The sequence below is a fragment of the Photinus pyralis genome, unplaced genomic scaffold (assembly GCF_008802855.1).
Source record: "Photinus pyralis isolate 1611_PpyrPB1 unplaced genomic scaffold, Ppyr1.3 Ppyr1.4_LG6, whole genome shotgun sequence".
Taxonomy (NCBI): Eukaryota; Metazoa; Arthropoda; class Insecta; order Coleoptera; family Lampyridae; genus Photinus; species Photinus pyralis.
The window spans coordinates 11,677,622-11,694,118 of NW_022170663.1; the positions used below are offsets into that span (position 1 = coordinate 11,677,622).

At 39.1% G+C, this 16,497-nt stretch overlaps 2 protein-coding genes across 3 annotated transcripts; both read right to left on the reverse strand.

Moving 5' to 3' along the window:
• Positions 1 to 2,852: 2,852 nt before the first annotated feature.
• LOC116173174 (cleavage and polyadenylation specificity factor subunit 4) lies at positions 2,853 to 3,906 on the reverse strand. Its single transcript, XM_031490491.1, has 2 exons — positions 3,731 to 3,906; positions 2,853 to 3,679 (listed from the first exon to the last, which is right to left on the reverse strand). Exons 1-2 carry the CDS (start codon positions 3,831 to 3,833, stop codon positions 2,907 to 2,909), a joined length of 876 nt encoding a protein of 291 aa, XP_031346351.1. The 5' UTR covers positions 3,834 to 3,906; the 3' UTR covers positions 2,853 to 2,906.
• A 1,049-nt stretch (positions 3,907 to 4,955) lies between these two features.
• LOC116175132 (adenylate cyclase type 2-like) lies at positions 4,956 to 14,852 on the reverse strand (the record flags this gene model as incomplete). 2 transcript variants are annotated; one of them, XM_031493241.1, is given in 15 exon segments in its annotated part: positions 4,956 to 5,540; positions 5,584 to 5,970; positions 6,378 to 6,597; positions 6,643 to 6,786; positions 9,247 to 9,342; positions 9,517 to 9,634; positions 9,684 to 9,842; positions 9,888 to 10,391; positions 10,443 to 10,592; positions 13,543 to 13,682; positions 13,730 to 13,874; positions 13,927 to 14,045; positions 14,094 to 14,243; positions 14,293 to 14,661; positions 14,712 to 14,852. In XM_031493241.1, coding segments are annotated over 15 exon segments (3,126 nt in total), but the record flags the coding sequence as incomplete, so codon positions are not given.
• Between the last annotated feature and the right edge of the window lie 1,645 nt (positions 14,853 to 16,497).

Below are 16,497 nucleotides of genomic sequence, written 5' to 3' on the forward strand. Positions count from 1 at the left end.
AAAAGTTGGCACTGCGCATGTGCAAAACCAAATTTTGAAATTGGCGTTTGATTTTCCTTTATTCCAAGTGCCTATGTATCAAATTTCGTTTAAATTCTTCCATAAATAAAAAAGTTGGCACTGCGCATGCGCAAAACCAAATTTTGAAATTGGCGTTTGATTTTCCTTTATCCCAAGTGCCTATGTATCAAATTTCGTTTAAATTCTTCCATAAATAAAAAAGTTGGCACTGCGTATGCGCAAAACCAAATTTTGAAACGCGTAAAAAAGTTTGCAATTCGGTTTATAAATGGTCGAGATGCGAAAAGGGCACTGTGAATTTTGAATCGATTCGACTCAACTTTTGGCATTGCGTATTATATGGCTAAAGCTATGCCCATATTTCATTTCATGCAATTCAGTTAATAACTAACGGAGATGTAAAGGCGATCGGACATTTCTAAACAAAGTTATCGTTCACACGGACAGATACAGGGACAGACAGACAAAGGAACAGACAGCAATACAACATTATAAACGATCTCTAGGATCGTTAATAAACGGCAAAAGTGTAAAATTGTGGAACATGTAAGAAACGGTTTTTTTGTTTTTTTTACAATAACTTTTTTTGTAAGCGGTACAGAAAAAATTCCTTCCTTGGTGCAAACTTCGACACCATAACGAAAAAAGTAGAACGATAGCTCTTAAGATAAAGAACTAGTAGCGTCGCAAAACGAGCGAACGGCGGACGGACAAAGTGGCCACAATAGCGCATTTTTTTTATATTTTTGTGGAAATGCGCTAAAAACGCAGGCTGTAGCAGTCCTAAGACCCTCTGCAGAGGCATCTCTAAAAAGTATTATGCGGGTCACTCTGTAACTGGGCAAAAGCATGTTGAGATTCTATTACTTCCAGTATTTATTATTGTGTAATCAATTAGGTACCGACCTCCTTATTCTTCCTCCCATGTGTGTACCTATTGCCCATCCCTATCTCTCTCTTTGTTACCCTCTTTACCGCCCGCATGTTAGAAAGGTATATTGCATTGGAGTAAAAAATGACCCCCTCACTTTTTACGGAATTACAGTTTTGAAGCACCAGAAATCTGAATCAAACAAAATCTGATGATGTCGGTCCGTCTGTACTCTCATTTCCGGCCAAACGGCTGAACCAAATTTCATAATTCTTAGATACAGAATGGCAGAATCGCGCAGGCGTGTCGGTGGTATCTGCTTGCCGCAGCAAATTTTTTATCTTGATTTTCTTTCTAGTGTTTTCCCCAGCTCTGCTCATTTATTCTTTACTCCTTCTAGGATTGCTACTACTCCTTTCTTCTATCATATTTTATTTTTTAAGTGCTGACTGTCACGTCCTATTGTTAATTTATTAGCCCCTTCCAAACGTCTAAACAAATTAACGTGGAACTATAGTAGTATAGGGGCCACCTGATGACAGACAGTCACATGAGGCGACAGACTTGCGTGAGGTCTCGGGAACCTTGTTGAGATTTGGCCGGGGGCTCGGGGTATTAGGGTGCCACGTAGGATGAGCGCGAAATATGTTTGTCAATGGAAACAGGTCTGTTTATCAGAAATGGGGCGGTTGAGTCTGTCTCAGGAACAGGTCGGTTAAAGGAACCTCGTTCTGTTCAACGCGGACCTATCTCTACTGAACGGACCTGTTTCTGTTTAACAGATCTGATTTTATTGACTAAACCTGTTTCCGTTTAACTGACCTGTTTCTGTAAATTTTGGTAATTGGTCCGGGGTGCAAGGTCAAATTTTGGCAATTCGCTTGGGGTGCAAGGTGAAATTTTGGCAATTTGAGCATTTCGGGAGTTGGCCAGGGGTGTGACCCTGGGGTATTTCGGAGGTTGCCCCCCTGGGGGATTATTTTGTCAATTGGCCCGGGAAGTTTAATTTTATTCTAGATTTTACTTATCTTAATTTGTCCCCAGTCATCTATGCGATAATCCGTCCAGGTTCATAGCCTCTTACACAAGACACATATGACTTCGCGTGTAGGTACACCGACACGATCTCGAAGAAGACTGACAGGACTTGGTTGTGTTGTGCGTTAAAATGACGCATGCGCACATTTCAAGGTCAGATCAAGGTAGGTCAAGCTATCGATCAAAATCCACCCGCTGTTCAAAGTCCAAAGGTTGCTGACCGGTCAAAGTCCATTTGTGTATAGTCTAAAGGTTACCGAACGGTCAAAATGCCAAAATTTGACCTTGCACCCCGGACCAATTGCCAAAATTTGCCCCCAGGCCAATTGCCGAAATTTGACCCGCGCCAACTGCCAAAATAGGTAATTTCCCACGGTCCCCAGAATTTTCCCACGCACAAGCGACCCAATACCTACTGAACTTCCACTTAGAGAAGCTGGTAAAAATATCACCCATTCCTGTAGATGGTTACTGGGAAGAAATTTGAGCCTAAACAATCATCACATCAATAGACTTGATTTTTCTACCTAGTGTAAAGCAGGGCGGTTTCCCCCCGTATTTGTATTTGCACCTCATAAAATTCTACAAATACAGCTAATTGCAATGTTCACATTGTTTATTGAAAAAACCTGGATCCACCCTCGAGTGTAAAGGAAGCAATAAGGAGGTAACAAAAGGTTCAAGCCGGGGAATGTAACAGGACACCTTACTATTCTCACGAAGAACATTTACAAGAAGTGGCCCCATGGGATATCCTGCTAGTAAAATACAACAAAGTATAGCATGCTCAAGCATAAGGAACAACGGGAAGTGAAGTAATTATGTACATACATAAAATTACTCCCATGCATGGATGCAGTGGTTAAGTATACATACAGAAAATATTATTCTGGTGGTCTCTGTTAGGTCATAAAAAAAGTTATTATTATAAAGATATTATTATGTTATAAATACATGACAAAAGTACAGTTTTTCCTTATACATTATCATCGTCCTTCTTCTCAATTTCTCCTAAACCTTTTGTTTGTGACAAGAATGCTAAATGTCCTTTAGGACATCTATTCGCGTAGTGTCCTTTAGTTCCACATTTGTAACAAGTAACATCTTCTAATTTTTTCGGTATCATTCTATGGTAAAGAGTTGGAGGGCCGCTACTTTCGTTACTTTCCGCATTAGCAACAGTTGGAACTTTGAAATTGTCCTTATTAGCCAGTTCCTTATTATCGGAAGTGATTTTGTTGCAGTGTAACGCTTTATGTCCGTGTTCGCCACAAAAATGACAAATTATTACTGGCGGCTTCTTCTGGTCCTTGATATTTTGATCGGGTGGGACAGGCAACTCAAAACGGGGATGCATGTATTTGCAGCTGGGTCCGTCCGTACAGAATCCGGCTATATAATTTGTACACAACACTCTTCTGACGTGTCTGTGCCGACAATGAGGACCGTGCCTACAGAACCCACGATCGTACCATGGGCAATCCTTAATTTTACTCTCGGGATCGATGTGTAAAAATGGACATTCTTTGTTGTGACACGCATTGAACCTCGAGTAAAAGTAACACTCCGGCATTTTGGTCATATCGTATTCGTGTAAGAATTCACATTGATCTCCTTTTTTGCATAATCCACGAAGCCAATGTTTACATACGATAGTACGATCACCACGAACGTGCCTAAATGGACACAGAGGGCCCTTGAGACAACCCGTTGGTGAAGTATAAAATTGACAAACTGCAGTAATAGATTCTACAACAACCATGTTAGCGACATAAAAACAACTTAATTTAAAATAGTTACTGTCCATTCCATGAAATGGTAAAGGCAACGCTCCATATTGTTCGTCTAAAGCTATTTCTATATCAAATTTAATGCCGTCCACGTTTGCAATGATATATTCCATTTTAATAAAGAATAAACAATTATATGTTAAGATGTAAATAGTCTATTATGGGGTTATGTTTTTTATAGTGGTTAATAGTACGGCTTGTGACGCAACCAGCATCTAAAACTAAATGTGACTCACCTCAAAAAGTTAAGTGTTCAGAAAGCGCGTGTACATATACAGGGTGGTGTCTTGCGTAACGCATCATAGGAATTTCAATGTAAAATTCATAACATGCGATTATTGGCTTTTTAGAGCAAAAATCAATTAAGGTTTTTTTTATAGAAAAAAATTTTTTACGTCAATCTAGTTTTCAATGTTTTTCATAATAAAGACGAAAAATTGGAAAAATAAAAAACCCCATCTTTTTGAATAATCTGCGATGCCGTGGAATTTTCTAAAACAAAAAGATATCCAGTAATTATCAATTAGCAGCAGTTCGAAATGGATTTGATGATCGACTTGGTTACTGTCTTGCAGTTAATGGTGACTTATTCGAAGATTTATTGTAAATTGTTATATTAGGAAACCGTTTTTAGTAATTTGGTCTTTCTTTATGTTGAATTCGCTAATACTTTTTGATAGAATTTGATTTGTTTTATAGCAGATATTCCATGGCATGACGGATATTGGCGTAGTTTTTGTATTATAAAATTCCGTGACATCACAGATTATTGAAAAAGATGCGGGTTTTATTTTTCCAATTTTCCGTCTTTATTGTGCAAAAAAATTTAAAACTAATACGTTTGATTGACGTGCAAAATTTTTTTCTACAAAAAACCTTAATACATTTTTGCTCTAGAATAATTTGGGGAGCCAATAATCGCATGTTATGAATTTTACATTGAAATCTCTATGATGCGTTACGTTATACAGGGTGGTGTACAATGCGCGTACGTTTCAAAATACTGAGCACAGAAGTTGAGAGGGTTTCCATTCATGGCACAATTACACTGACCACAATTTTAAACAATACGTATTCTTCATGTGTCGTGCTTTAGTAAATAATGATTTAAATTTTTGACGCTTTAACCGAACACCCTATTGTAGCGTAATTACACTGATAGCAGTAATAGAAAGTTATTTAAAACGGAGTGTTGCAAAGATGTATATATATATATATACCTATATTTCCTATCTTTTGTTATGTAATAACGAAATCTACGCGCGCTCACTATTCGTATAAAGCGGCACATAGGCAATTTTACCCATGCCTAAAATTCGAGAAACTCACTTCTTCAGACAGGGTCACACAAAAAATGCCTGTTGGAGGATGTGTGTAAACGTAGAAGCTATACTGGAAGTTGAAAGATCAGTATAGAGTTTCAATGTCTAAGGAAGAGCGAAAAGAGGGAGCTCGTTCATCGAGTACTCTGGAGCATTTAACACACGATTCCATTATATAAAATAAAAAATTTCACAATAATACTGTAAAAATAGACTATAACCTAGTGCTATCATAATAAATTAAATCGTCATCATTATTCAGAGAGACAAAATAAGTGGGAACTTTATGCTCCTTCCCCTTCACAAAGACGAGGTCTCTAAATTGGCACTCGATCCCATTTTCTCTCAGCGTATTCGCCGTATCCTGAGTAACCTGGATCATTCCCGGCACACCGGTCGAATCCATTCTCGACGCCATGTTAACCGTGTCGCCCCAAATGTCGTACAGAGGTTTCTTGGAGCCGACCACTCCACCCATAACCTTTCCGTTAGAGATACCTAAAGCAATTTTAACGTAAATTAAAGGACGATGTGTACGCACCTATTTTCAGTTGACACTCCGACAACGTTTCCGTGTTAATTTTCTTTAGCGCCTTGATTAGGTTGGTTGCGAATTTTAAAAGTGAAACCACGACGTCTTCTTGGGGGGCGTCGTCGATTACCAGATCTGTTCTGCAGGTTTCCAGCCCGCAAGCCGCCATATACGTTAGATTGCATATTTTGATTTTCTCTATGGGGCGCCGCACTTTGTTCGATAACTCCCTGTCGAAATCCTTAACGATACGATTGACTATTTGAAGAAAATATTTGTCAGATACGCTGTCTACCGGTAAATTGACAAGAGATGCAAACATCACAGCCACATTGTCGTATTCTTCGTTGTAAATTACGTTGGTGTTGTTCCGTTTCACATCCAGGTAGAGTTTCGCTGAAATGCATGTACTTATTATTTTATTTATTATTATTTTATTTATTATTTCTCTCTTGTTCTGGGTCCTCAACAGGCTTGCGCCCAATTACAGAGTGACCCGCATAATGGTTTTTTTAGAGGTGCCTTTTAAGTTGTTCTATACTACTCCGGTATTTACCTTACGAATTAGGGAAACTGCAGGAAAACCTAATTCGAAGTAGCCGGCAGAATGCTCGAAACTGGTCTAAGGTAATTCCCATCTCTGCCATAGATGAAAAATTCACCTCAACCCAGGTTCGAACACCCGACCTCCGGATTTATAGTCCAACGCTCTACCACTGAACCATAAAGCCACAATACGAGGGTCGGTGAAAAAGTTTCTGGAAGTATGCGCCTTTGCCTACGTAATTTGAGCTAGAGCTTACCCACGTGAACGGGAAGAATGTTTGTTAGCAACATCTTTGTAATTTTATTCATCGTGTTCACCTCCATTTGTTCAACAGCTAGCTGTTCGGTCCATAGGAAATCCAGTCGGTGCAAGTAATCACTTTGTCTATCGATCAAGTGCAGGGTGAATGTCAGAAACAGCAAACTCATGAAGTGGACAATTTGCGGACGTATCATGTAATTGAACGTTTCACTATCCTACAAGGGGTGGTTCATTATAGCGTATTGGGCTCTTCAACTTACGTCATAATATGATGGATTAATGTTCCATACGGAGAGTGCGTAAAAGATGCTCACCGATAACGCAAAAAGCACTTTTAGCCATATGTACATGCGAAGAAATAGGAAACCCGCGAAAATTGTGAGCGATATGGTCTGGCTCATGTGCTGAAACAAACAAATATACTGTATCTGTATTCTGTTATATCTACTTGTTCATTATGAGACGTTTTGGTTTTTGGTTTTGTATCAACATTACGCGATATTTCCAAAAGTGCATATTATAGTGAAATACAAGGGGCATGTTAACCAATTAATATAATTAGTTATAGTTGCACACAATTGACAATAACTCATCTTGATGATGACTTTAATTACATCTTCCCTAAGTCATGGCCTATCTGTGAACAAAAATTGGGCTGTATATGTCAAACCGTTTTTGAGTTATCGTGCGAAAAATAACGTCAAAACCAGTGATTCGCTGTTTGACTTAATTTTCAAGCTACTTGACTTGCCTTTTTAAAGTCGACAAGTCAAGAAATGAAAACGATACCCGTTTACCGGTAAAAAAGGTATTTTCGTACTATATACTGACAGATACTTTTTTGAAAAGAGTTTTGTCTTTTTGATTGATGTAGTTATGTATTATGCAGGACAATAAAAGGATAGCGTCCCTTTATTGTGGTAGGTACATAATACAAAACTTTATCTTATAGCAGAAGCCATTATAAAACTGAATTTAATTTAGACATCAAAAATAGCAAGCTTGTTCTCCCATCGTTGCGATGGAAACAACATTGTTTTCTGTTCTGAACTTCATTTTATTTTGTGCTCTACATCTAGTTTTCCTAAGAATGACAAATGTCATTAGAATGCACATTCGTTTGTTTCACATTACGTACCAATTTTCAATGCCAAAAGAAAGCAATTTTTGTATAACAAAAACAGACTATACTCCTGTCTCATAGATCCTTCGACAAACGACTGGTCTCAGTACGACCGAGAAGAAACTGTTTCTTATAGATTTTGGCCTGTAGGCTCGCGTCCGCTTTCTTGTTATCGCTTGTTATAGTCAGACATACCTTTGTTCAGGTTCGATATGAAGCGGTATATTGTAAATTTTCCTATGCTGAACCAACTACAAAATTTTAATTCTAAAGCGGCCACCCGCTAGAACCCTCGTGTTGGAAAAATACAAGTGATACATCGAAATTTTACGCTCTTTTCAAAAAAACACCAAAATATATAGGGGGGTTCCGTATGAGAAAATATAGTTTAGGGTCGTATAAAAGAACTCTGTATAAAAACTGTATCGCAATGGATTTTACATAAAAAAGTGCTTTAAAAAAAATTGGCTAAACATTATGGAGCATTAAAGAAATCGACTAAATTCGGGAAACTCCCCCTAGCGGCCAAACGAGATAACATTTTGTTTGTGCCAGTGACTTTCTCTTTAAAAAAAACTCGATGTAGCAACTCCAGTTTTCATTGTATCCTTGCCCTTTTCGGAAAACCCGGATCTGAAAAATCACGGTTAACCTTACTAGGGATACGCTAATATATCACATAAGTCCCTAAATGATGTGTGTATTTTTTTCTTCACTGAATGTAACACATCGAAGAATTTGTTTACAAAATCATCATTGCAGTGGTGTAGTATGCTAAATGGCGCCTAGGGCAAGCATTCAAAGTGCGCCCCTTCGTAAAATCGCTGTCTCTTTTCGCTCTAGAGACGGGTAACAGACAGATGGACGGACAAAACCATCGTATTAAGGGGAATTCTTTACATTCGAATTTCCCTTTCTGCATTGGTGGTTGTATTAACTATTCCGAGGTGACGCTTCGACGTTTCTGGTAACGGTGTTACGTACGGCACGTTGCGCCGGTGCTTGCGTTGGAAGGCGCTATTATGTCCACTTCATCCGTTCGTTCGTCCGTCCGTCCGAGGTCTTAACTACTCCTACAGTTTATTTAGTTCGTTCTTCTTGCATTCGGTAAATTGCCGCTATGGCGCCACAACCAAGAAAAGTCTTGACAATTAAAGTGCGCATGCGCAAACCGCGCAATGTCATCTTTCTTATTTATGGGGATATTTTTTCATATTTTTAAACAAAGATTTTTCTAGTAAATACAAACATATCGTATAGTGTAAAAATCAGATATGCGCACGCGCAAACTGCGCAATGTCAACTTTCTCATTTATAGAGGTATTTTTTTGAAATGTTAATCAGATTTTTCTAGTAAAGACAAACATGTCGCATATTTTAAACATCAGATATGCGCATGCGCAGACTGCGCAATGCTAAGTTTTTTATTTATGCCATAGAAAAACACTATTTTGACGAATCAAAAGTTATGGACAAAAAACAGACTTCCAAAAAAGGAAACTTTTGATGTGCTGATCCAATCTTGAAAAGTATGATCGTTTTGTGTTCTACAGGCCAAAATCCATAACAAAAAGTTCTTACCTGTTGGATCTAAGATTGATCTTAGACACCTTTTCTTAGGCCTGTAAAGCGTTCGAAAAAGGAATGACTTCAAATCTAGTGCGCCTAGGCAATTATTTTTGCCATATATACCTACTACATCAGTCTTTTTACGTAGTTCAAAAACACAATATATAATTACCCATGGTATAACGCAATAGTCGTGTAACTTCTCGTGGTAATGAGCAACCTTAGGCAAGTACCCAACGGATTCTTTCCGGCCATCTGCACATTCACTCTGAAAGTAAACGTAACCATTAGGATGGACACAATTGCTATAAACACTTACAAGCTCGCCCAAAACGCAAAAAAGGAAGAGACCACACGTTACGACGTATATTCCGATGCGCACCATCGTATTATGTGTAATAAAAGCGGAGGCGGAACAAAGAAACTTTGAAACCAGATTCACCAGCTTAAATTTCCTATCCAAACGCCTGTTGAACAGCGAGCTCGCCCAAGTGAGTGGTACCAAGAAAAATATCGCCAGCGACAAAGTACCATAGTAAAACCACAGTCGCCATTCCCAACTGAAGTCAAATTTTCATTAATAATCGCACCTCGCGTCACTCTACTTACTTCGCAAGCGTCAAATTTTGAATTACAATGGTGACCAACACTAGCAGTATGTACACAACTATGTAATACTTAAATAGCTTATCGGGTAGATTTATGTATTTCTTCTCGGCCTTCAGATTTCGAAATGTTAAGATTATGGGGTGAATATGATCCCAGTGGCTGGAAAATTTCGATAATCTCGTTACTTTTGGAGTACTAACCTACTCAAACTTTGTAAACGGCATTTCCTCAATTGCGACTTTCATGTTTTCCTTGGTTTTCTGTAGTAGTTTTTTATATCTGTTAATGTTGTTGTCCATGAATGCGGTACGCCGCTTGATGTCGGTTGGCGTGATACGTCGACCGACGTTGGGGTGTCCACTGGGTCGTCTGTTTATGATGGTACCGATGGGCGTTTGGTTGTTGCGGAGAGATTCTCTGCGTTGTTCAAAAATGGCGTCGTTTTTTACGTCAAAGTCGCACAGGTTAGATGTGCTCGCGCTTTTGACGATACCATTCGGCTTCGCCTCCTGCTCGCCAATAACGCTCAGTTTCTTCTTCTGCTCCGCTTCGTGTGGCCGGCCATTTTCGACTGATCTTGGGGTTATGAAGAAAGTTTGGACGTTGTAGGGTTGCAAGAGTGGATTGGTTGATCCGCGATCGGTTTTGACAACCTTGTACTTGTGCTTGGGGAGAAGATCGCGAGTTTCGCTTGTTATGTGAATTTTTCTAAAAATTGAATATTTCAAAAAGATCGTAAGAAGGTATAGGTGTGGTTACCCAGCCTCGCTGGTAGTTTCCATTTTGTTCGCTATTAGTACGTCTCTTGACCATATATCGAATTGCCACTTAGCCAAGCCAATGAGACCGCTGAGGATTTTTCCGGAATGTATTCCGATTCGCATATCAATGTCTAATTCGTTATTTGCTCTGTAAATAAAAATTAAGGTAAGTCGATCTCAACAATATTCGTTTGAGGGTAATACCAAATGCTAAATTATATTTTTAAAATTTAAATTAGAGCTGACTTAATTTATTGAACACTTTAGCGAAGAGTATATTTTAGGCCTCTCTGGTTGAAGCTTCGAGCAGGCCTTGCTGTCATGACTATCTGCGTAGTGGCCGAATTGAAGTTCACTACGGCAGTCGGAAGAGTTATGACCGAATTTTTGACACTTAAAGCACCGCACGATCCGCATATGGTCTTGTATACGGCAGGCATTCCACCTGACGTATACACGATGGCTCACCAAGACATGCTCGCGTACGGCCCGGCTTTCTCAAGGTTCTCAAGGTCTACAGTGATTTTGGAAAAATCGCTCTTCTCAGTTTCAAGTTTTACGGCGTTCTTACAGATCTTGGCTATCTTGTCAAATTATAAGCCCAGACTTTTAGAGTCTAGGCCTTTCATGAGTGCTGTCTTTGTTACGTCGGGAGATTTAGGTACCACGATGACAGTGGACAGACGCTACAGATTTCCCCGAAGGAATTTTTACAAGATCGGGAACTGCTGCTCTGATAGTAGCGGAGGGGGCTGGGGTAGAGAAGGGACACCTTATACTGGGGCATACAAACACAAGAGTTCCACCTTTTTGCCGTACACTGGAAAGTGCTAGGCGGATCTACTGCCTGTGCTTCGTTGCCCGTCTCTCACCACGAGGAGACCCGTGGAGGGAATATCGAAAAACGAAAGATTTATTCGCATTTGAAGAGAAACCAGAAGATTTAGTGAAACTGCTAGGACGATTTACAACAATTACTAGAAACTTTTTAGGAAAAAAAGGATTTCAAGTAGCATTTCTGAGTTGGCCGAAAATGTCACCTGCATTCCCAGATAAATTTGTAAGGTTTATGAGAGCCCAAGAATGTTGGTAAGGAAATTTTTGTGATCAAAGTTACTAGAAAGACGGAAAACGCGTCTTAGGTATTCCCTGGAACGGGTATTTCCAGATCTTCAAGTACCATCTTTAAAAAGAAATTTACAAAAAGGGTTTCTGTGAAAATTTCTATGATTTCAAAGAAAAAATTTCCAAGAAAGGTTTTTAAGGATAATTTTAATGAACCTGTTACTGAAATCGTTTCTGAGAAGAATTCTAAGGCGTTTAAGGACCAAAGAATATTTCTACGACTATCTCTATTGTCTTTCAACTCAGTTTCTGAGAATTAGCTCTAAAAGAGTACTGCTAATATTGTTGGAAACTTCCTGAGACGTCTGGAAATTCTACAAATGATTTCTAAGAAAATTCCTCCTCTCTCGAAGGACGAGAAAGAATTGTCTCCTAGGATTTAAATTTCTAAGAGCGCATTTAAGAACTCATCCAGAAAGCCTCGTGAAATTATCTACAATAATTTCTAGATTCACCTGATTTTTTTAAAACTTCATTTAAGATTTTTAGAAGACTTTCAATTGTGCCTTCCATGACTTCTCGCTAGCGTTTAAATTTTCAAAAGAATTTAGCGCGCCATATTCTGTGAGACTTGGGAGGTTTTATTTGTCTGATCATCACCAACTTGGTGTAGTATTGGTATATAGTTGTATACTCAGGTTCATGGCAAATAAGGTGCCAATTTTTGCTAAGGTGTGGAGCGATAGTAAATTCGGAGAGATCGGAAAAATGAATTTGTTTTTGAACCGTCGAAAAGAGCTCATTGCGGGTAACTAAAGAGTAATATGGTTTGGGGCGGTGTAAAGCTGAATTATTATTTGGTTATTAAAATTACCTAGTGCTAAGCCGTCCACCAGCCCAAATTCGACGAGCGGTAAATAACCGAATTGAAAAACCAAGTGAATTATCGTGAATGCTCAGTGACCTTATTCAGAAGAAAAAACAAATTTTAACAGTACGAACGGACTTTTCCGGCGCATAAATCAAAGTTTAGAGTCACGTTTCGATTAATAAGTTCCCAATTTTGGAGTGTAATATTAACCTCGTTTGGTCTTTTCGGTGCGCTAATAATGCCTTATATTATAAGAAAAGAAAATCAAGTTGAATGCATACAGTGTAAATAGAAAGTTCATTGCTCGGTCATTTCCACACGACCAAGGAGTTGTAAAGTAATATCCAGAAAATGTCATCAATAATTCTTTAAGAAATCAAATTTTCGTTTCTATATAGTCCAGCTTTGTGCCACCACCTTTTGGGAAAGGACCGGATCGTTTTATATCATAGGGAAACCATGGATTCTAAGAAAGGCTATAATTAAGTAATGTAATTTTTTTGATTTGTATAAAAAATAACGATCGGTCTTTAAGAAATTGCGTTAAATTTTAGTAAATGTAATAAAAAAATTCTTAAAGGAATCGATCTGTGTAAATTGACTACATGGAACACATTTGCATTGTATTTAATAACTACAATGAATCTCTTCAAGGAATTTTGGTATCCATTTTTTGGAAATCAGTTTCAAAAAATACTATGAACCATTCTGATAACATTTTCAAATGATTTAGGAAAACGGTTCGAAGGACTTTACTAAGAAGAATATTCCCAAGAGATACGGTTTCAGGGTTTCTAGCAAATCTCTTCTAAGAAAGCTTTGAAATAATATTGCCTGATTAGATTTCCACGTTTCGTAAGATTTCGAAAGCGCGTTTCTTTCGAAGAAGAAATTTGGTTTACTTATGGGTCGTTTTAAATGTTTCGAAAAAAAGTCCTTAGCATTTCAAACTTTCCCAATTTCAAAAAAGGAAGTATTTATTGTTATCTTAGACACTTCTTGAAAATTTCACGGGCCTAGCTGTTGCGGGGGGTCAGTGCTGTTATTTAGATATAAATTTAGAGCAATCAGTGACTACTTGAAAAATTGTCGTTATCATTAATCGCCGGTATTCTGTTCGCGTCATCTGCCCAGCTGTTTTGTACGTGAACGGAGAGTTTACCTGACTGTGCGAATAATTGAGATCATCTTCAAGGCCAAATCCACACAAGCTTCGGCGTGGTTCGGTGCTGGGTTCGGTGGTAAGCCAGCCACGCCGTAGTAACAATCTCCCAGAAACTTAATCCGCAACACATTTAATTGCTAAAAATTACCATTACTAACGCACTACTTTAGTTCTGATCAAACACCTCAGAGGCATCATCAAATCCAGTGAAGAGCTCGTTCAAAACATCAACCAGCTTGATTACAGGTAACTTGGTTGTCATGGCAGTATAATTAACAATGTCTGCGTATAAAATGGTTACGTTGTCGTATTCTTGCACGTACGGTATTCTGAAAAACCTAGAGGTAATGACACCTTGGAACCCGACCTAGTATGACTTACTCCATCGGATCACTGCGCGGAATATTCTCCATCCGTTCCACGATTTCAATTTTGCGCAAAATATCCTTGCGTACCTTATCTATTGTATGCTTTGGAATTATGCTCAACATCAGGTGCTCCTGTAAGGATTGCTGGGATTAGCTCTAACCCACAGACAACATACGCACCTCTTGTTCCTTGTCGAATGTTAGTTTCAAGGTAGCTTCCACGCAAGCTCTGTGATCCAAAAAGGCTCTTCGCTTGTTCAACTCGCTCGCCCAGCGGTAGTAAAGCCCAATCACATTTATGGACAGCAAAAATATGCAGTCTGATCCAAGCTGGAAGAGAAAGTCGCTGACAAGTGCCCATTACCACGCAGAGGCTTACTCTCTGCCAGAAGTAGGTGTAATCGCTATACGTTACGAAGGCCAGAGTCAGCAAGTGGGTAAGCGTCACAACCAATCCAAGCGTGCATACCAGCAAATCACTGGCAATACCCAGGAAACAGAATATCACAATAAGTATATGGGTGACGTAGGCCGGTCGCAGATGTGGATCATTCCTGTATACACCATATACCGGCACAGACCAATCGGAGATGTACACAAGAATTAACATAAGAAATCCGACGTATCTTACAATGTAAAATTTATGCTTCAAATATCGCTCGTTCATCATCAGAATTCCTACGGACAAACATCCCGTGATACCGTAAAGTATTAAATCGGGAAGAACGGATTCGGTGGTTTGCGAGACCTTAAAAACAATTCCCGATTATACCCAAACTGTATCATCGACGTACTTACCAGGTTTACACCGAAAACAATTGAGAAATGGGTCACGCTGAATAAAAATTGCAGTATTAGAAATACTGAGAAGTATCCTTGATTTATTCTCTCAGTGTAGCGCTCGAATAATTCGTCCAAGCCTTTGAAGTTGAATTGTTCCTGAAAAATAGAGGAAATTAGGGATTTTGGAACCTTTTTGGCCGCTAGTTTTGGTTTGGTGACCAAGTAGTCTTGACTCTAACTCTAATGGTTCAAGAAAAGGTTTCATTTCGTTCCAGATAAATTGTAAATGTTGCAAACAATGCAAGCGTTTAAAGTAAATAGATCTAAATTTGTTTATATGAGATATAGAAATAATAGCGATCACAAACGTCATTTTTATTATCTTTCCCATGAAAAGTGTTTTTTTGGCACATCCCAATCACCAGGTAAATTGTGTGAGTCACATGTTTTTGATCCTCTTTCCTACTAGGTATCATTGTTCCTCACACACTCTGCCAATACAATGGAGAATATGCTATGAATAGGCTCTCTCTCTTCCTTTCTTTCTTTCTCTCTTTCTTTCTTTCTCTACCTTCTCCCTACGGCATTATAATAGAACATGTTGGGTTTGTAGATAACGCATCAACTCTGCTTCGTACATTCCGATAATTGCACTTTTCGGTTGAAAACAAACAGATACGGTAGACAACCTGACTAGACACTTAAAATGTGAGTGTCGTTTTTGAGATAGGTAACTAATGCAATCCGTCCAACGGTACCAGCCAGCTATTAAAGCGAGTTCCACCGTCTCAGGGAAAAAGATCAATGCCGGTTCTATACGGATGCCTTTCGGATCACGGAACGCACCTGCAACCGTCCAGAGACTAGTTTAAGAGACCCCTGGTCACGAACTTATAAATTAAGATGGACTGCTGATCAAACAGATGCATAGAGATAGAAATGGCCCTAGCATGGGCGCCGCCATGATGTGCACATTTTAGTTATTTTCTAGGGGAATTTTCCTAGTGCTCAAGTTTTGAGACTATTGCAGCCTTGGAAAATGACATGTGTCACAGTAATTTATTTAGAAAACGTGAGGTTAATGTTGGGTTAATGCTTGTTTATTAGTTGATTTGAATTTCGCGCCAAGTGAGTGCACATCATGGCGGCCCCCATGTAGGTGTCATTTGTTAATTCAGCATTAGCAGTCCATCTTAATTTATAAGTTCGTGCCCCTGGTTCAGCACCTACTCGCTTATTTGGACGGTCTAATATACTGTTATCGCCAACGCTTGAAGAACACATCAGGACCGTAGAGATCCTCCTCAAAGCTCTCCAGGAGTTTGGATTTTGTGCCAATCGAACCAAATGCCACTTCTGCTGCAAGGAAGTTACATAGGTAGGTACACTGTGTCATGTTATATCGGAGAAAGAAATACGCCCGAACCCAGAAAAGGGGACCGCCACACAAAATACGCCGGAAGTCCTCACCTTTCTCCAAACCAGTTCATTCGTGGTATCGGAGATTCATAAAAGTCCTTGCAGCTCTAGCTAGGCCCCTCAACAAGGTAACTAAGAAAACGCTGCCTGGTGGTGGACGTCCGAACAACAGTTCTTCAAGACTTTAAACGATAAAGCGCATTTTTTAAACCGAAATATCTTAGTAAATGGTTGGGTTATAAGGTAGTAGCAAGCTATATTTATTTGACCAATCCCCAGTAAATATGTTTCGTGCTGACGTTCCACTTCCCCTTTATGAGTACCCTCGTCCGACACTTCGTTTTGAAGATATTCGCTCTTAAAGTTTTCTTCTAGACGGCCC